Raw genomic sequence first — 21,737 nt, forward strand, 5'->3', positions numbered from 1 at the left:
GGCTTTGGTTTAAAAGCCACACCAGGGAGCATACAGAACATAAGGTAAGCATTGGGTATCTTTTGCAGGCAACTTAAGCAATATTAACTCCTGTTGCAGAGGAGCTTCCAGCATGTTGTCCATCAGACACAAGGATTCAGTAGTGATGATTGTCGTGTTAGGCTGCTCCCATGCATCTGTGGGGAACTAGGATAGTAGTTCATTTATCACAGCAAACAAAGAATCTCAAAACGTCAAATGTATCAGCCCTGCCTCCTCATCCTCTTACCCACAACCCCTCTGTGCCTTGGGTTTTTTCTAACCCAGCATGCTGTGGTTTAATTCAAGGAAGTGTCCCCGACTGTTTCCTATTTCGTGAAGGTGGTGGAGCGTGTGTGGGTGGTATGAGTGAGCATGTGGGCCTGAACATGTGTGTGCATGTGAGCAAGCATGTGTGTACTGTTAGCACGTGGCTGCATGCATGAGGCTGAGTGATGGTGAGTGTGTCTTTGAATTATTACAGTGACAAAGCTGTAACCAATGACAGAAACAACCATATAAATACAGCTATCCCTCTCGCTCCATCTTCCAGCATGTCAGTCTTTGTGACCACTACCTGCTCTGGTAACAGTCATATAAATGACCAGTTTTCCAGTTCCAGTAAGTCTTTGTAAGCTTGTTCTATTTCTATAACTCCCAAAGGAAGTTGGAAGACAAAAGATGTAAGTAATCTTAAGAAAATGCTACTAAGACTTTAAAAATCAGGATATAAATGTATGGTTATGATTTGAGTTCTTATTTACCCCATACCCTCGTGTATCAGAATTAAATGTGTCTTCGGTGAGCCAAAAGTCACTCAGGATATTGGTTGGTTGTATGCCTAGGTCACTGCCCCATGGCATAAATTTAAAGCAAGGTGTGTGCAGGGGATTACTGTACACTCTAATGCATCCACATTAACTCTGCTACTAATGGTGCTATTAATCTGCCTGAGCTGTTCCCATCAATCATTGTGAGCAGAATATATAGCAAGTGCTGTCATCTAGTGGTTAGAGAATACAAGACAAAACTGGCTTGTGTTGTGGCCTTGGTCAACTCATTTAAGACCATACTTTCTAAAATGTCAATTTATGTCTTAAATTTGAAACCCAAAATTATGGGACAGTTTTGAAAATGTACCTTAGACCTGTGTCTCATATTACGTATTGGTAAAGTGAGGATAAGTACTACTTCCTTATGTTCTTGTGAGGCTTAAGAAATTGTTTGTAAAGGGCTTCATTTAGATGAGAGGGGCTACATAAACCCCGAGCAAGATTATTATAAATTCTGAACAAGTGCACCAATAGAATCGCAAAATATCAGCCCAGATGGTCAATTCTCCTTTTAGGCCTGCTTTGGGACAGCACTCTGTGGGCAGAATAACCTGGTGACCTGCCATTATATGCACTCTCTCTTAGCCTAGCCTATACTTTAAGAAGCTGTCCCCATCCCACTGTGCTCAGACTTCTAGGATCTACCAAAATAGAAAAGAATTCACTCTAGGGAACAAGTTACAAGAAAATAAAGGAAAAATAACACCAAAAAGTATAGTTAAGAAACATCACATATGTCACTTTAACTCACCAAAGTCAAGAAATGTAGTTAAGGATTTCATTCTATCACGTTTCCCTTTGTTAACTTAAAAACAACCAAATCAGTTAAAGCTAAATTTACTGGAAAAACTCTCTGGGCTGAGACTTTACCAGTCAAGTTTCCACCTACCACCTACAGTAGAGCTAGATTTTATGGTTGGGCTATAAACTGTGAAAAGGAACATTTAGACTAGAAATGATGACAGCCCTTAACTTAGCAGTGCTAGTGGGTGCAGTTACGATAATTAAGAACAGAGCATAAAGCAGCTGTGCAGAGACTAATCCCAAGCGACTGTGTGTGATTTCTTTGCCTTCTGCACTCCCAGGAGAGTCACATGTTCAGTACTTTGCATAGAGATGCATTTTTGTGATAATTTGCTGAAGATTTCTTTTTTCAGCATGAAATTATATATTTTAAAATTTAACTCAATGTGACTGCATTTAATTAAGGAAACGATTGCAGATAATGGAATCTCAAAGAATCCCTTTTGTCTCTAAAAAAATATATGTAAATCCATAATCTCTGCAATACATGAATGAGTTCTGAATAAATTCCTATTACGTTCAGTCTACAAGAGTGCTTTAAATAGCACTGTGTGTACTATTTGTTTTAACTCACAATTGAGGCATACAGTAATAGAAATCAGAAATGTAAAGGACCTACAAAGTCAGCTCAGCTAGTCTTATTTCCAGTCACTGGAAGACTGTTTCTCCAGGATATTTTCCATTGCTTTTTCCAGTCCAGTTTTAAATGATTTAAGTGATGTGGCTTTCACCAATTCCCTTGGGAGACTATCCCACAGTCTGAGTAGACATCACTGTCAGGACATTTCCTCCTCCCCACTCCCCATATTCATCTTAAATTTACCTTTATTATCAGTTTGCATCATCCTTCTGGAAGACAGAAGAGAAAGATCTGGCCCCAGACTGATGTGGGCCTTTTCACATTTGGAAAGTATTGATTGTTAATGGAGCTGAACATTAAATGGCTCTTTTTATGTTTTCTTTCTTGAACTCAGGGCAGCTCTGGGTTACTTAATGACTGTTACAGAGTCAGTAGTGGGACATCACACATTGGTGTTTCTGAGTCTGCAAAAAGGGTCACTCTTGTTCATTGTACTATTGTATCCTCAAGAACAGGGTGGTGGATTCTTTGATTTTAAAAGTATTTAGAGCCCTCCACCCGCCTCCCCCCCAATTTATAAGACAGGTTAAATTGTGGGCCTACATTATGAAATGGAGGGACTTCATTACTTTTAGGGCCTGATCCAAAGCTTTCTGAAGTCAAGGGAAAGACTCCCATTGACTTCAGTGGGCTTTGAATGAGGTCCTTAGGGCTAGATTCTACTTTCAGATCTACATGTGGCTTCATCAGATTCCACTGAGGTTAATAGCAGCCATAGATACACATCAATGGGCCGAATCTGACCCATTGTCTTTAGTAGTATTTATTACCAACCTAAAATAGAGTGATTTGTTCACAGAGAGAGACAGATGATGGAAGTGGAAACTTCTTTATTAATAATAAATAAACAACAATTGTGTTTATCCACTTGTATAGCACTTTACATTGTCAGAGTGCTTTACAAAGACTAGGCCAGGTCTGCACTACCACTTACTTTGGTATAACTTATGTCGCTCAGGGGTGTGAATAAGCCACCCCCTGAGCAATGTAAATTACCCTGACCTAGGCACCGGTGTGGATAGCTACTGCTTCTCACGGAGGTGGATTTATTATGCTGACAGAACAACTCTCTCCCATCGGCATAGAACATCTTCACCAGATACGCTTCAATGGCGCAGCTGTGCCAGTGTAGTGCTTCTAGTGTAGACTGGCCCTAACTCACTAACGTTTACTAGTCTGAGGCCTGGTCTACACTACTGGGTAAATTGACCTAAGTTACGCTACTCCAGCTACGTGAATAACATAGCTGTAGTCGACGTAGCTTAGGTTGACTTACTGCAGTGTCAACAACACCACACTGCGTCGACGGAAGACACTCTCCCACCAACTTACCTTACTCCTCTCATTCCGGTGGAGTACCGGAGTCGACCAGAGAGCGCTCAGCCGTCGATTCAGCGGGTCTTCACTAGACCCACTACATTGACCCCCGCTGCATTGATTGCAGCAGCGTTGATCCCCGGTACGTGCAGACGTGGCCTAAGGTGACACAGACTAGACGAGCACTGTCCCAGTGAACCACAAACTTAAAAAGGCAGAGAAATTAATTATTAAAATGGGCTTTGACTCGTGGTGATATTTAGCGGGCACCCAAAGCAGAGGATACCTAATCACTACCGATGAATAGTTCTGAGAATGAGAAAGGGAATTTAGCAACTATGAGTGCCACGTGGGAAGGTGTGTTATGAGAGGAATGACTCACAGGTCAGGAATGAAATGTGTCCTTTCACTTCATGATAGGGGAGAGAAAGAGATAGGAACTCCGTAGCGGAAAGAATCCGAGAGGCTTTCATGTTCCTTTCTTCCAGCACTCTTAGATATGTAATCTCACCTTCCTCTTGTTCATGTGTCTCCCGTTTGCATTAAAGAGTTGCACTTGTCTTAGGGGTGAACTCATGGTACTTTTCTGTTGGCTCTCTCTTCCTCTTTTCTCTACGGCTTGTATTAGTGACTATTCTATCTTTCATGCCTTCACCATCATTCCTAAAATAAAAGGAAACTGTTATAAAGTATATTTAAACATTTGAGGCAAATATTTTTTTCAAAGTAAATTCTATGTCTATAATAACACAACTTTTGTCTTCTATAGTACATGTATCTCAACATTTATAAACATTAATTAAGCCACAACATTTCTCTTTGAAATAAGCATTTTTCCCCTCATTCTAAGATGAGGAAATTGAGGCACAGAGATTTTAAGGGCCAAATTTTCAAAAGTGAGTTCTAATTATAGGTGTCTTAATTTTTAGGTACCCGGCTTTAGAGAAGTCAGTGAGAGCTAAAGATGCTTAGCACCAGATAGGACTCAGCGCTTCATGGGTAGCTCAATATGACCTGAGTTCCTTTTCCCAAAATGCATAATTTACCACCATGCTCTGTGAATTGAATTCTAGTGTATTCCCCCATAGAGATTTGGTTCTGATCTCACATCAGTGTAAATCAGGAGCATCTCCACTGAAGTCAGTGGAATTGTACTGGATTGGTGTGGTGTAGCTGAGTTCAGAATGATCTGTACCTTTTCCTTTCTGCTTGTCTCACCTGCTTCACTGACTCCCTGTGACCTGTGACATGAACCAACAGATGCAGACCTATCTGAGAAGGGCTATTAAAATGATAAAGTACAGGACCTTCTTTGACATTTACATAACACAGCCTCTCTTTCTAATAATCCTCCAAATCCTCCCCCCAGGGGACTGTTTGACTAGTAGGGGGATTCCATCAGCCCATGGGCCTGAGCGTTGCAATAGCCCCATTGCTGATGCACCCCTGCTCCACAAGGGACAGAGCCCGTGGATCAGTTTAATCACAGGTCCACTGCTCCCTCCTCCAACCCACCTCTGTAACTTCTCTCTCTGGTGAAACTCAGAGCTATCTCACATTGCTTCATAGACCCTCCTCCATTGGCTCCCTGTTCTCTGCCCCTTCCTCAGTTGCTTCAATGTATTTTTGAACCACTCAGTATAGTAACAAATAATATTAATTAGCAGTAACCTACCTGTACAGCATTTACAGCAAACGTAACATGTTGTATCATTGAGGATGATAATAATGTTAATAAGAGTCTAAGATCATGAATGTGAGTCCCTAGTTCTCAGTCTCCTAAGAAAGCGATTAATGGGAAACACCTCCACATTTCAAAAATTCCCTGCAACATTTGTAGTTTCCCCATCACTGTGACCGACTCCAGAAACCGGCTGTAATAATTCAGCCCACACTTTGAGACTCTGGTTTGTTCTGACAGCCATTATTATTTATGTAGACCACATTTTTGGAACAGTATTGCTTTTGCTTATGAAACCCACATGGCTATAAATTGAGAGTGTTAAAGTGTCTCCAAGACTAGGGCTTAAGATAAATCTAGTAGTATTGCGTAGTATTCCCAGTGTCAGAGGACTTAGGTGACGGCAAGGTCATTTTCAAGTGATGGTGCTTGTTGTTTTTTCAAATGGTAGCCAGAATGATTCTCATCAGCTCTGAAGGCTTGGACAGCAATATTTTTCTGGCATTAAAGAATTGAGTCACTGCAGGTCCTGCAAAAGCAACTTGCTCAAGATGGCATCTCCGGAGTAATGTCAAGAATACCAAATGCTATAGAAAGAACATACAGAGCCACATTCATCACTGGAGAGTCTAAGTCTATGGAATTACATAAAGGATGACTCTGGCCCAATGCCTCTGAGCCAGTGAGAGTAGCTAAGTGACCTTTTGGATCAGGAATGAGACGGACACATTTAATAAGTGTTTGTTCAGTGTCTAGCACAGTGGGGCCCCAATACTGACTGAAATGGACAGCAGTAGCATCCATGCACCAAATCTGGCATTACTCTTGTGGACAGTGTACTTAAACTGCAGATCCTGTGTTAAATTGGTTTTGATTTCAAGTAGGTATCCCAGCCTCTGTCCCCCATATGCAGTACAGTTTAAAATGTACATACAAAAAGGGACTATTGGAAAAGAAATTAAAAATTTCTACCTCTTATTTTCTTCCACAGTATGTCCATTCTCACATCAAAACCTTTACAAGTGACACATTCCAGGAATTCCTGAAGCACCTCTGGCAGTGTGCTGATGACTTCCGAGATATAATAAGACATGACATCTGGCGGCAGATGTTTACTGAACTCTTCCTGGACTGTGACCATGGAAAGGTAGGTAAAGAAACCCTCAACATATATTTGACAATGTCATGTTTCTGATCCAGTATCTCTCATTCATGTAATTGCTTCTTTTTCATTCCTAGTCATTGGCTCCAAGCTCTCTCTTGGTATTAATTTGCTTATTTCGGAAGAGAGCAGTTGTTGCACAGTGAAATGGGTTGATACTTGTTATATAGAGCATGTTTACCCTGCAATGAAAAACCTGCAGCGCTGAGTCTCAGAGCCCAGATCAGTTGACTCAGGCTTGCAGGATTTGGCCTCTGGAACTAAAAATTGTGGAGCTGCTTCTTGGTCTGAAGCCTGGGCACTGAGACCCACCCCCTTCATGAGTCAATTGACCTTCACGGGGTCGGAGGCTCAGGGCAGCAGGTTTTTTATTACAGTGTAGACATAGCCATAGACATAAAAACAGTCAACATCCTGTCTCCATAATCTTGCATTTACCCCTCTTACCTGTGTTGTGATTTCCATTCATCACCCCTCCGCTAAAGTTCATTGCAAGCCTACCCAGAATGAATTAACTGCTCTATAATATCATTCTAATTAGGTCATTATCTCTAAAAGAATAGAATTACAGAGCACATTTTTAGCAGCAACAATGTGTTTTAGAGAATTAAAGAGACAAGGTGGGGAAGGTAATATCTTTTATTGGACCAACTTCTGTTGAAATATATGACCTCCCCCACCATGTCTCTCTAATATCCTGGGACTGACATGGCTACAACGACACTGTTTTAGAGAACGTGAGGCAAACTGTTATCTCAGCTCAGGGGTGGGAAAAGTGATGTGTCTCCATCTCAACCAGAAGATATTTAAATTCCTAATCCCCATCAGGAAGATCAAAAAGGTAGACAGAAGAGAACACAGACAGTCTTATTTCTCTGCATTTTGAAGGAGTCCCCTCTCTTCTCATTGTCTGCTGGGTGAGTGTGATGGAATACTGAACATAAAAGCACAGGTATGTGTGAGAAGGGATGATATCACACATTTTACTTTGTAGTTTAGTAATCACCATCTCTCTGCCTCTGATAACAATGCCATCTCAGAAAAGAATAATTAATGCTAGAATCAAATGAGAAGAGAGAACACCTACCTGCATGAACACCAGTCTTTGGGTGGAGAAAAATAATCACAGTAAAAATATGACTGCTCTTGATATCAGCTTAGGCAGACTTGATCACCACATTTAGTTTACAAACACCATAGTTACTGCACTTCTCTTGGATCTGACATGGTTGCTCTTCCAGGGCTATAATCAATCTGTGCTATACTGTACCCACAGGGAAGATCAGAGAGTAAACTAATCCATGAAGACCTCTGACTTTTTGAGTGTGATCTATCACCTGTGGTAGTCATTTTGTGAAGCACAGCAAGCTAGTTCTTTCCATTTTCTAATTTGCATTTGTTTGGTGGCAGGTAATTATTCCCATTTTGTAGGGTGAGTGGTGTTCTCTCTCTCAGTTATTTATAATTAGGGCCATAAAGGGATACAAAATGGAGAGAGAAGCATTTAAGATATAGTCTGATTACAAGTACTCCACACAATCATTATTATGATTTTAAAAATGTACATCTGTGAGGATGTCAGCTCAGCCAGAATCCCCTGGAATAGCTAGGCTAGCTACTTAACCACACCCCAAAACAATGTCAGAACAGAACTAAAACTCTGCTCTAATCCCCATAAAGAAAAGACACTTTGGATTTAAAGCTCATGGCCTTCACTGTGCCTCGGTGTGTTTAGCACAGTTCCTTTTGACATTGGAACTGTACCTGCATGAATTTGCTGTGCATTTTCTGCCCAGGATCTTCAAAAGTAACTGATTACAGTAACAAATTACTTTTCAAAATACTGCACACCTGACAAGTTATCTGATTCCTCTTCAGACAGAAAAAGAACAAAGATTTTCTTACCCTTAGTCATCCTGGCAATGCTGTCCTGGGCAGCATCAAGGATATTTTATTGTCATGGTATACACATCTCCTACACACAGTGCAGAATAATCAGAACGTAACTGCTGATCTTTCACTGATCAGAAGATGCTGGCATGTACAGCTTGGGGATTTGGCAATGAGTTATAGAGCCTTTGCTTGAAGTGACTCAGGGTTGTCACCATGTGGTGGCCGGGTGAAAGGAATTAGGGTATCTCAGTCCAGTTCCCACAAGAAAACACTACTGTGGGTAGCACTAATTGGCCCCTTTGTTGCCAATCCCAGCAGAGAGGCCGAGGGCTGGATGAGCCAGGAAGCCTGAACTAATTCTTCTCCCTGCTAGGGGGGGTAATCCCACTATGCCAGGTGAAGGCATATTTTGTGAGGCAGTATGAAGACAGCTACCCTGCTGCTATTTATGGTGTACCGATGAAGTGAGCTGTAGCTCACAAAAGCTTATGCTCAAATAAATTTGTTAGTCTCTAAGGTGCCACAAGTCCCCCTTTTCTTTTTGTGAACCTTCTCTGCAGATCAGTGAAGGACTCAGTGTTCCGTGATACCTGGCTGGAATCTGTCATCATCCCAGATTCATACACCAGACTGATAAGACATATTTTTCACTGAGTATACTATTGCAAGGAAATTGAAGACCCCATTATAATGCTATTATATCTGGGTTGTGAGTAGCATTGACATGATTTTCCTAGTATCCCCATCCCTTCTCCCAACCTTATACTACTGAAAACCCCCAAATGGAATTGTAAGGGGTCCTTGTCCCATGATAGCCATGAGCCTGAGGGTGGTCTGATAAAGCCATACGAATCCAGGAGTTTACATCAAATTTAAAGCAAGATGGAAATCCATCCCCAGTCCATGTCCAGTCATTTCTTTCCACACTTAAATATTTTGTGCCTCTACTGTTTTTCATAGCATCGAAAAGCATTTATTCTCAGTCAGACCAAACTGTTGTCAACATATTTGTATTTGTCCCCAAAATGTAGTTTAATTACTTGGCAAAAAGCATCTGTAACCACAAACATCATCTTCAAATTACTTTTTGGAGAAAATGTTATGTTCTTATGTAAATGAAAGTTTGCATTAGTGCTGACAACTGTCAGAGAAACTTTCAAGTGATTGTGATGGGCAACAGCTGAAATAATTGAAAGTGAAAAGAAGGGCGTGTAATGGGAATACTCAATTGAGTATCCAAACATTCCACCAGTGATGCGATCATATCTTCAAAAATAGGTGCTGACAGTTTTGTGTTTGGATTGATGTTAAGGAGGTGCAGAATTAGATCTGGGATATTAAATATAAAAGCAAACTACATAAACAGCATGATATTTTCTTAGGAAACAAGGTGACTGTACTCTAGCGTCAAGAGGAGGAAGGGATTTGGAAATAAACTGTTAATATAATAAATTTAAAAGATAAGATGCAGCTGAAATACAGCTGGACATCCTAGCACTTCTGGCCAGCAGAAACTGAGTTACAGGAGGCTGAGAAATAAAAAAACAGGTTCTGTCTGCTCTTTATGGCTATTAAAGAACTTTTTTCAGAGTAGCAGCCGTGTTAGTCTGTATTCGCAAAAAGAAAAGGAGTACTTGTGGCACCTTAATCTACATACCACACAGACTATGCTGACAGCTTGTGCCACACACTCTCAAAGAAACTGCGGAACCACCTGATCAACATCCTCTACAGCAAACAGGGAAAGATTAAGTTTATAGTCTCTAAGGTGCCACAAGTACTCCTTTTCTTTTTGCGAATACAGACTAACACGGCTGCTACTCTGAAACCTGTCATTATGCAAGGCACTGAATTTAGCCGTATAGAGTGGAAATCTGTCAACTTCATGAAAAAACTCGCACAGATACAGACAGACATCATCTTCCTCTCCAAATGCAAACAGATGGACATCATACCGAAAGGACTGAAGGTAAAAAATCCATTACAATCTACATACCACACAGACTATGCTGACAGCTTGTGCCACACACTCTCAAAGAAACTGCGGAACCACCTGATCAACATCCTCTACAGCAAACAGGGAAAGATTAAGTTTTAAAATTTGTTAGTCTCTAAGGTGCCACAAGTACTCCTTTTCTTTTTAAAGAACTTTTGTCACTCTTGCTGATAGATAGAGTTTGTTGAGGTCTCCTTGGGCACAATTTTACCTCTCCCTCCCCACTGTTGCACAGTGTGGTGCCCTCCACCCAGTGCTGTTGTATGCTTAGAGTTTGTGAAGTACTTTGAATCCATCAGGATGGAAGGTGTTTCAGTAATACAGAATATAATTTACTTGATTCCTAAATTATCAGCATTACCTCCTTTTCCTTGGAGCCTTTTTCTTCTGCATCTTCAGTTGTCCAGCTCTTTTTGAGTTTCAGACCCTTTGGGAGCTACTGACTCTAGTCCAGTATGGACAGCTCCCGCTCATTTCTGAGTCCTCTCATTCCCTCCCACCACTTTTGCTTTTAGATTACGAACACTGAGGCTACCCATCACCCATCTTGGGCTCGCTTCCAGAATACACTGGCAACCGTTGTTTATTTCTTCAGTTTAAAGGCATGGAAAGGTTGACACAGAATTAACATCTTAGTGAATTTTACACTTGGCAATTTTTACTCTGGGAACAAAACCTTGGAAGGAAATCTATAATTCAAATGTGAAACTGGATGCCACAAATAATAGATTTAAGTAATTTATGATCTGATCAAATACTATATTACACTAATGGGAAGGAGATTATGAAGGTGAGAACCCTTAAATAATGACAACATTAACTCATTATTAAAATGGAAGAACTCCAATCCTTTGGGGTTGCTTTACTTTTTTAAAATCACAATTTCCTCATCTTTTTCCTGCTTTTGCTATCCCCTTCCCCTGTCTCTGAGCAGTAAGGATGTTAATGCTACCCTGCATGTCACAGAGCACTGAGGCTTGCTTTTCCCTGGCTCCCAGAGGTCAACATTACTTCCAGGATGTGTCTCTGCAAGGCCAGAGTGAGAGGTCCCAAGCCTGTTCAAGACAAGTAGCAGTTCTTAAGAGTAGGAGCAGCCTTTCTTACAAGCTTAAAAAATATGCACACGTACACAGAACCACTGCAGGTGATATGAATGCTAGTCACTCTGCCAGAAACCCACCAGGAAACTGCTCTTCTGCTTGCTAGAGCATCAGAACTGTTTATATCTATTATCATTATCAAGAACATGTATGCCTTCGAAAAAGAATGTAGGGGCTTGCCACACCAGCTCATACCCTTGGTGTAGCTCTTTTCTCTGGTAGTGCCAATACCTGATGGTTTAAAGGAGGTGATGGAGGAGCAAAACCAAACCACCCATAATGCATTTAGCCACTACAGTTGCACAATGCTATATCTAGAGGAGAAAATTCCTCTGTCACCCCCCTCCAGGCATCATGACCTTGAAGCATGAGATGGAATTACTTTCATCTTCACATATAGAACAGATGCTATTATTGGTCATACAATTAGCCAGCTCTGTTTTATGGGGAATATGACTATCTGATAGCATGTGCATATAAGAAAACATACCTCCTGTAAGTGCCACTTAAGCCCTGTGGATGAAATCCTGGCTCTAGCACAATAAAATTGATTTTAGTGGAACCAGGATTTCACCTTGAGGGTACAAGTGGGACTCACGACACATAGGCCTGGGTCCTCAAAGATAGCTAGGCAACTGACTTCCATTGAAATCAGTGGGAGTTAGGTGCCAAAATACTTTTGAGGATCTGGACCATAGGTCTTGTTCTGGCCCATTGCCAAGGACTACATTTCACATAGAGGTAGCGCTCAGGTTTTACAGATCACACAAGATGCTTCATTGGTAAGTTTTGATGTGAAAAACCAGAACTAAAGAAACAATCTTGAACCATTGATTGTAGCTGTTATGTCTAGGCTGGCCTCTTGGACAGGCAGAGGACACTGGCCTTACTCGAAGACTTCTATGACAGCAGCCCAGTGATTGCTAGGAGGGGATTCTGTAATCCAAGACAATGTAAGTACAATGAGTAGTTGGAACATATTTAAAAATTCATATTTAAAATTTCATATGAAGTTTTCCAGTTATAATACATTTTTATAAGTATTGTCAGCAACAGATGAAACCTAAAAGTCTCTTAGACCAACACTGCAACATTTATATCACAATTAGAGCTGGCCTAAAACTTTCAACATTTAGACAAACTTTTTTTGCAAAATATATAAATGCAGTGGTCAGAAACACTTCAGTGTACAAACTGGCAAAGTTATGTATTGAAACATTGCTGTAGAATAGAGTACTTTTTATTATTAATTGGTATTATTAATTATTAATATTATTATAAGCAGTTATTGCAAATAAGATTATTTTCCCCAAAGTAATTGTCCCCAAAGTAATTTAATCTGGGAAGTATTAGATAAATGTTAGCACTACTTCTAAACTGAAATTTCTCTGTAAGAATGGAAGACTAAAAGGAACAGAGAGAATATAGAAGATATTCTACATAAAATTACAATGATTTTTAGATATTTGGCATAAACTACTTGAGAGTATCTTGCTTAGATCAGAAACAGTGGAAATTTTAACATATAAATCATTGCTTCCCTTTTAATATGGAAAAACAGAAACATGGCAGTATGGCATGTGGCACAGTGCACATCTTGATAACCAGAAGAATTCTTCTAGAAGTAAAGAAACTGCCCAGTTTACAAAAGCTCCATCTCCAAAGCTAAGCTTTGGGTTTCTGAGTCTGTATGCATTGGTAGTACTTTCAGGGAATTCTATGTTCACTAGGAAGTACTTTTCTCCATTTTCTCACTCTTTTGCATTCTACTTCACCTCCAGTTAGCAATCATAAAAACAATGCAGACTCTCAACTAAACAACTACTTTTCTATATTAGGGCCAATAATTGAATTGCAAGAAATAGAGCTTACTGAGTTCTGGGGAGACTTTGATGATGGACAGATAGCTTCTGAGGAATCCAGCCAAATATTTGCATGGTCTCAAACAGAAGTTTCTGAGGGAAGGACTCTATCCTCTAAAATGCTAGCTGCTAATGGTCAAGCTGCATATGAAACTTGCATTTTGATAGATGAACCAGGAGAGCCAGAGGCAGAGCAAGACCAAGCGGTTGCTCTTGAACAAAAGGCCATGAGTGAATCTGGGACAGATGAGATCAGTAAGGAGGAACCTGGTTTAATTGGCGAGCTTAGTGAGATTGTTCCAGTAATTGCCCTCGAAGAAGAGTGTACAGTCTCACTTACAGAACCTGGTTCTGAAGTTCAGGTGAATCAAGAGGGAGAAGGTTTCACTGCTGAGTTATATGAAACTGTTTCAGCATCAATTCCTGGAGAAGAGAATCCAGTCTCAGAGGAGAAACATGGTCCTGAAGGACAGGTCAGCCAGAAAGGACTCTATGTAACTACAGAGATGGAAGAAACTGACCCATCACCACATCCCAAAGCACCAAAAACCCTCCTGGAAACGGAAGCAAGTGATGCTAATGTGAGCCAAGAAGCCTCCAAATCTGACAGTAGAAAGGGATCTACAGCCTTTAATAAGGAAACTACTTCCAGTGAGGACATGGACACAGAGAATCAGACGGATACTGCAGATGCAGAGAGCCAGAATGAACCTATTCCAGTAGCAGCTCCTGGGCAAGAGAATGTAAACATATATAAAGAACATGGTTCTGAAGAATGGGTCAGCCAGGAAGATCATAATGTGGCTACAGAGCCAAGTGAACTCATTCTAGCCCCGAACTCTGAAGAAGAGAATATAACCTTGGAGAAGGAACTTGGTTTAGAAGCACAAGTTTGTCAAGAAGAATATTTGATTGCAGAGCTGAATGGGGCAGTTCCAATACTAATGCCTGAAGCAGAAAGCATAATCTCAGAAGAGGGAGCTGAATCAGAGAAGAAAATCACTGCTCTAATACCAGAGTATGAAGAGGAAACTGCAGATCTTGGGAAAGAACTCCCTGAAGAAAAAGAGAGTGGTTCTGAGGGACATGGTAGTCAATCAGAATTACAAGCAAGCACAGAGACCAACATGCAGGCTGAGGACTCCACACCGAGCCTTCCACATGAGAAAACACTTCATGGCAGTCAATCAGAATTACAAGCAAGCACAGAGACCAACATGCAGGCTGAGGACTCCACACCAAGCCTTCCACATGAGCCAACACTTTTGCAAGACCAGAGTACAGGTAAAGCATACTTTCTGATGTGACATTGGATCTTAGGCTTTGGGTACACACAAAATTGCACCGGTTTAACTATAGATGTGATTTTAAACTGATTTAAAACCTGTGCCAGTATATGAATAGCCACTCTCATTTCATATTGGGACTAGTTTATTTTGATTTAGAAAAACTGGATTAAGTTCAGTTGAAATAGACACTTTTAAACCAAATAAGAGCATCTATATAAAAACCTGCACTGGTTTAAAAAACACATTAAGTTAAACTGGTGCAAGTTTATGACTTAGGTTTTTATACTTTCTCAGCATGATGTTTCCAATCAAGATTTTACAGTATGTTCCACTTAGACAATATCAAGCACTTGCTCGATCTGTGATATGTATTCCAGACACTAAACAGCCATTTGAAAGCAACATGGTGCTTTTTCAAGCAACACTGCCTTTCTAATAGACAGAATCTTAATGTTTCCTGTTCCTCTGGAATATCATGACGGAAGGGAATCTGGTAACATTAAATATAGAAATGTGTTTTAATAATTATTAGGAAAATGAAACAAAAAGCCTTAAGGAGATAGATTATGGCATTGGATAGCAAAAGGTGCTTATTTTAATCTCTTGTCACATTTCTAAAAGGGATATTGTACTTTTCAATTTCAATTTCAATTCAGGCCCCTTATTATAGGAAAGCTGCAATAGAAGAATTCCAGGGCTCCCACTAAACCATGCTAAACACTTCGTTGAATACAAATACTGGGACAGACTTCCCCTCCGGTGCTCCATTTGTCAATCCTCTTGTGTTCCACCACTTCACTACAGGGGCTGGGTTTGTGTTGTGTCCCATTTAAAATTAGGTGACAAATTCCTTATCTCAGGTGGAGCTTGTATATTTATTATTCATACAATGCACATATTCCCTTTTCTATGGGAGTTGATTCCCCTTTTGATTTGGCAGAGGTATGAGTCTGTTCTCCAGGTCTTTGCCCCTGGGCAGGGTGGGACCAGGAGGTCCAGATATTCTGCTTAGTGGAAGAGTGTTTGCTGCTGTTATTAAAATGGATGTTTGGAGCTGGGTTTAAGAAACGTGGCACATACCCAGGGAGTTTGTTAAAGGGGGAATTTCATACATTGAAAATAAATAAGTATATATAGTAAGGGTAGCTCCAGTGACACAGGTGTGTTGTGCTTATGTGGATGGATTTCGGCCTGTAGGACTGCATGGAGTTTGGGCTTCAACCACCTCCAGTTCATAGATGGTTCTTTTTTAAAATTTCAGGTCCATCTCATCCACCAAGAGAAGCTTCCCAGGCACAAGCTAGAGAGGCATTTGAAAAGGCAGCCCAATTGATTGATGGAATACCATGGTCAGGTGACAGCAGCTCTCAGCACTTTTTACTTTTCTTTCTAGAGACTGTATTTTGCTATGAATGTAATGTTTTATCTCTACATAACATGGGTTGTCTTTCTGCCAGGTGACCTTCTGGCTTCTGACCTAAGTTTCAGGTATAGTAGCTATGGTGAGAAAATTCGGGAGGACTGGAACAATGAATATTCCAGATTTGCAGGTAATTGATTGCAGTGCTGTATGTTAAGCTTGGCCCTCATGTGATAGGCAGTGTCTATGGAAATCATGGCACTGCTGTGAAACTTCATGACTGGGGCTTCGACAGCCAGCCTAGTGGTCAGGGTTAGTGCAAGAGTCCAGGGGCCTCAGTCAGAGGTCAGAACCAGGGTCAGAATCTAAGAGTGGTTGAAGTTTGGGATCAGTCCTAGTACTGATGTCTGGGGGTATGAACAGAGCTAAGGTTTAAGGAGCAAAGCCGGGGTCTGGAGCTGGAGTCAGAGTCCCAGTACCAAAGTGAGGGTTCAAAGCTGGTGTCGGAATCCTAGTGCTGAAGCCAGGGTTGGAGTTCAAAAGTGGAAGTTGAGTTCCAAGCCAAGGTCGGAAGTCTGAGAGCAGCCACAGAGGCAGGTCTGTTGTGATAACTGGCAGGGGAGGCTGCTTCACTTCACAGACACTTCCTGGCCTCCTTCTGGGCTTAAATAGGGCACCGTGGGAAGGGAAGCTGGCAGTCCAGCCTTCCGAGGTGGTACATCCTGTGTTTTTTATCTCCACGGGGTCTGTGTGGTAAGGCATGTGGCCCTACCATGGCTGCCAGGTAGCGGTGGGGAGGGTGGTGCCCATTCCACACCTGCAGAACCTCACAGGTGTGGGCTCGAGGGAGATCTTGCCCATTGTCTAAGGAGCTGTTGTCACTTATTTCAGAGTAGCAGCCGTGTTAGTCTGTATTCACAAAAAGAAAAGGAGTACTTGTGGCACCTTAGAGACTAACAAATTTATTAGAGCATAAGCTTTTGTGAGCTACATGCATCCGATGAAGTGAGCTGTAGCTCACGAAAGCTTATGCTCTAATAAATTTGTTAGTCTCTAAGGTGCCACAAGTACTCCTTTTCTTGTTGTCACTTATTGTGAGCCTTTGGTCTCCAAGACCACAAGGGATATTTGGACTGCGTGTCAGGAGCACACCCTTTGTTGTATAACAGTGACTTCAGCTAAGGCTGTATTGTGTAACCTGACCTCATTACATGACACCTCTTGCATTAGACTGCAGTACAACTGTGAAGAAATATTACTGGTATTTTTCCTCAAGCATACGTATGGCCAAGGCCTGGGGCCCTTACTCAATGTTCACTCAATCCATATTCAGCCCATGATTTGACACCTGTCACATGCACAGCTTTGGATCAGCATTTGGCTTCCTGCTGGGTGATGTATTTTCTCCCCTCTAGACTTGAGTATGCTCATGGCAGATATTCAGACCCATGGTGCCTCCGTTGCCATGAGTGCCTTTGACAAGAACTGCCTCAACCTACCCCAGTTCGTACAGCTCCTGGAGACCTTTGTTGGTGAAGACAGCTCTCTGCCAACTGTGAAGAAACTTGTTGCATTTGTGAAAGAAGGATATGGACAGACTGAAGAGGAAAAAATCAAACAGTTGGAAAAAGTAAATGCTGACAGGCTTTGCTGATGTTATGTGTAAAAAAACAAATGGCTAGTGGAGTGGAGGTAACCACCCACGCCCTCGCTTTCTTATGTTGAGGTTTTTTTGCCCTCTATTTTCACATGAGCTTTCCCCACATTAGCCCTGTGAATAATGCTGGGCTAATTCTGCCACAGGTTGGCTGCCTGTCACACAGCCTGACTCTATAAGGCACCAGGTGGGAAGCCAGCTGTAAAATCACTTAAGATATTCAGTTCTGTTGTCTCACCTCTAGAGAGTAACCCATGCAAGCAAGAAACCTGCAGTTTTAAACTACTGCATTTGCCAGTGTTCATGTGTGTGCATGTGTGGGAGGGTATGTATAGTCTGCATGTGCACTGGCATGTTTGTTACACTCACTGGGAGTTCAGTAACCTTATCAGCTGTGGAATAAATATATTCACTCAAACACAAGCCCACTCTGTCCAGTATCTTTGCAAAGTGCTGATCCATTTCTCATCATGTCTACCTCTTTAGCTGCAGTTTCCTCAGACTTCTTTCTCATTTCCCTCTGTGCTGCTGACCTAATTTGGGTGAGATATTGGATCTGACAGCTCTGCCATCCTCATGCTGAACACAACATTCTTTGCTGTTCAATGAATTCCATTTCCAGCCGTTTAGCATCTGGTGCTGCGCAAAAACTGGTTCTAAGTGGCAAGTAGCACATGCAGCCCCATGGGGCCCCGCACAGTGAAAGGCGCTACCAGAATCAACGGTTTGCAAATTCAAACAGAAAGAGCAAACACTGCAAAATACTGTGGGTGTCATTTAGAAGGAGCCACTCAGCTGTGGCTGGAAAGACGTATCTGGGGTGTGAAACTGCCCCCTGGCGGGGTCGATCTTACATTGGCTCCTGGTATGTACATTGGGAGTCAATCCCTTTGAGAAGCTAAAGCTCATTCGGCCTGCTAAAACTGAGCTGTCACTTCTGTATAATCTTTTCCAATATCTTCCTGATTTTGTGACTGCCATCTAGTTCAGATCTTAATGGTATTTTTACAGTGATTGCCTGGATGACAGGCTTTTTGTGACCATCATGAATGGACAAATGTCCAAATGGTGAACCAGCCATTGCAATTCCCCTACTGGTGTGTGTGAACACTGAGCATTGTCAAAAGCCAGCTTTTCCTTACAGCTTTCCTGTCTCTGTTGCTTCTTCCCTGTCCTAGGTTCACCGTAAGGCTCTCTTGGCCCGAAGGAAACTGCTCCTGGAGGCACTCTTTGAGAAGTGGGACAATGAATGCTCCGGGTACCTTGACCTGAAAGAGGTGGATGCTGTTCTAAGCACATTTAAGGATGGAATGGAAAAAGAGGCTCTGAAAAAGGGTAAGAAAACACCAGTTTGGAGGTGTACAGTGAGAGAAAAACGCTATGTAACATACTGAGTCACAAGCTGTTCAAAGTTGGTGCTAATGAAGCCAGGGGCAAGGACTATTTTTGCATATGCCATCGTAAACATAAGGAACTGTAGATGAAATGAAAATGAAGGTTTGTGGCTATAGATGGGTAGGAAGTGTCATTTCTTTTCAATTATCCATGGCCTGAGAGTTTGGGTTCCTTTCATGCTGGTGTCAAAGTGGCAGCTTGCTGCTTTCACAGGGTAATGAAATGCAGAAAAAGGGTATCTGTTGTAATGAGCAGTAAGTAACCATGATTTGGACGTGAAAACTGTAGCCATAGAGCAGTCCTGTGGCTTTGACACTTGTGGTCCAACTTGCGTTTGACATTCGTGGTCCAACTTGACTTCTGTTGTACACAGCTATACTGAATGGGTGTTCCTCAGCCAGCCTCTGGAATGGTACTGTCAGTGCTCCCTGCAGGCCTCAAATGGCCTTTCAGAATCCACACAGGGAGTTCAGCTCTCGTGATAGAGATAGAGATTTGGAGTTGTGGTTTGTGTGGGGCTTTTAGCAGCTAAAATCAGCTCATTTATCTGACTAACTTTACAAAGTTGGTCCTCTGGAAAACAGGCTGGATCAGACAAACGTGCAACAGGCCCTCAGAATCCATCTGGCAGCTCAGTAGATATGCTACGAAGCCATAGTACTCCCAAGCACCATATTAAGGGGGGAGGGTTGTGTACTCACTGGAACTTTTTGGGTATCCCATAGACTAGTCTGCCACTATGGACAGCCACCCTTCCCAATGCTTCCTCCTGAAAGGTTGCATGTGACATTTGTCCAAGCTACTTATTGCTGACAAGAATGATTAAATATGGCGTATTTTGACAACCTTCCCAAATCCCCTCATCCCACATCTCATGTCAGGCTAGCTGTGGGAAGTACTGTCATGCCTCAGTCAATTGCATCCCTGTCCTGGGGCCATATAACGCAGAATTGGCAGAGTGCCATCTCTGTGGTTCTAAGAACATATGTTGTAGGTCAGCATATTGCAGTCAATTTAACACCGCCACAGGGAAGTGGCCCTGCCTTGGAGCACTCACTCCATCCCAGCAGTCTCTTACCTGCTGGGATATAAATTATTGTTGTTTATAACCCAGTAGTGCCCAAACTCTGGTAGGGTGCTGTATAGAAATACAGGGAGGTGCAGTCCCTTCTTTGAAGAGCTTACACTCTGAATGACAAATAAACAGACAAAGGATGAAAGGAAAAGGGACACAACATATAAGCAATATAAAACTATCCCCAGCTGCCTCTGGCTAATCTTTCATAGATATCATGGTACAAGAGGGCAGTGGCCTTGCAGACCAGCCCCAGATCTGAGTTGCATTCAGCATGGAGGAAAGCCCAAGGTCTGAGGGTGTGTCTACACTGCAGTCTGAGGTGTGACTGCAGCACTGATAGACACACCTGTGCTAGCTTTACCCATGCACGCATGGCTAAAAATAGCAGTATAGATGCAGCAGCAGGACTTCAGCATGGTCTAACAAAGTGAATACATAACAAGGGTTCCCAATGTGCTTGTACAGACACTCTGAAGTCCATGCATCTCATCTACACTGCTCTTTTTAACCATGCTAGCATGGGTATGTCTAACTTTCTTTGGACTGGCAGTGCAGACATACCCTGAGACGTCTGTCTTTAGAGAGTCAATTCTCATCTTGATAGAGAAGTGTAACTCATCTTAATAATGTTGTGGGCCTTAGAAATCCTAGTGTCCCATGAAAATGGAGGGGCCAGCAGCAGTGATGTAGTCTTTAGGATTCATGGGATCAGGCTGATTTAACTTACTGTCCCTGTGTCTTACAGTTTGTTGAATTGTATCCCTGCTAACAAGAGTGCAATCCTGCAGGGTCATGCAATTCCCACCAAAGCCATCAGTTCTACAGCAGATTCACTCTTTCAGAAGCTGAACCAGTTTTTTCTCTGCAAATGAGAAACTCTCCACCAATGGTACCATCCCTCCCTTGCCAGTTAGTCTATATTCTGGCATTATACCTCTACTGCATCCCGCTGACTGCACATCAGCCAAAAGAATGTCACACACAGCCAGACTCTAGTGACAGTTCCCAAACAACCGTCAGAGTGGCTGAAAGAATAGTACAGCTCAATGGGAAGTTCTTCTCCTGCATGGACCCAGCGTGGCACACCTCCTGTATGTACATACACAAGAGCAGGGGTTAGTGCAGTGCATGGCTTAAGGGATTGCTTCTCTGTTTGCATAGACTGTGGAGAGTCCGATGTTAGTGCAGGCAGACCCTAGCCATAAAAGCACCATTGAAAAAGATGTTGCTAGTAGCTCTAGTTATAGGGGCATGAACTAGGCCTGGTGATACTACAGTACGTGTGTGGTACCATGTCTCCTGTGCTGGAGACGTTAGGATGCCCACTCCCAAGCCACATGATGACCACTTGCACATACAGCTGGTTGAAACATTTTTAGTCTAATAATTTTTTGATGAAAAATGGCTTTTCTGAGACATTATTTTGACAGAAATTCTTTGGAGGGTTTTGACAAAAAAAAACAAGTAAACATTGTTTGGCTTGGGGGGTATTTCTTTATGCCTTCCACCTTTTTTGAAAAAAAAAAAAAAAAGCCAGTGAGGAAAGAAGGAAGGGAGCAAAAGGGGGGAAGTATCCCAAACACAAACATTATTCATTTTGTCACAAAACCTAAACATTCCATAAAAAAAGATTTGTGCACATTTTTGCAGCT

General features: G+C 41.9%; 1 protein-coding gene and 1 long non-coding RNA gene across 2 annotated transcripts in view; one reads left to right on the forward strand and one right to left on the reverse strand.

The window, feature by feature from the left end:
- EFCAB5 (EF-hand calcium binding domain 5) overlaps positions 1 to 21,737 on the forward strand; it is a 61,860-nt gene that overhangs the window by 20,983 nt on the left and 19,140 nt on the right. The window contains exons 6-12 of the mRNA XM_043499476.1: positions 6,285 to 6,440; positions 12,298 to 12,397; positions 13,283 to 14,590; positions 15,857 to 15,949; positions 16,053 to 16,145; positions 17,371 to 17,585; positions 18,791 to 18,947. Of these exons, the coding sequence (XP_043355411.1) occupies positions 6,285 to 6,440; positions 12,298 to 12,397; positions 13,283 to 14,590; positions 15,857 to 15,949; positions 16,053 to 16,145; positions 17,371 to 17,585; positions 18,791 to 18,947 (2,122 nt within the window). The remainder of the gene's footprint in view (positions 1 to 6,284; positions 6,441 to 12,297; positions 12,398 to 13,282; positions 14,591 to 15,856; positions 15,950 to 16,052; positions 16,146 to 17,370; positions 17,586 to 18,790; positions 18,948 to 21,737) is intronic.
- The window catches only part of LOC119844506, a 49,975-nt gene that overhangs the window by 8,247 nt on the left and 19,991 nt on the right, over positions 1 to 21,737 (reverse strand). Inside the window, exon 2 of the long non-coding RNA XR_005289296.2 lies at positions 4,124 to 4,275. This is a non-coding gene — a long non-coding RNA (uncharacterized LOC119844506). The remainder of the gene's footprint in view (positions 1 to 4,123; positions 4,276 to 21,737) is intronic.

Source organism: Dermochelys coriacea, chromosome 17, assembly GCF_009764565.3.
Source record: "Dermochelys coriacea isolate rDerCor1 chromosome 17, rDerCor1.pri.v4, whole genome shotgun sequence".
Lineage (NCBI taxonomy): Eukaryota > Metazoa > Chordata > Testudines > Dermochelyidae > Dermochelys > Dermochelys coriacea.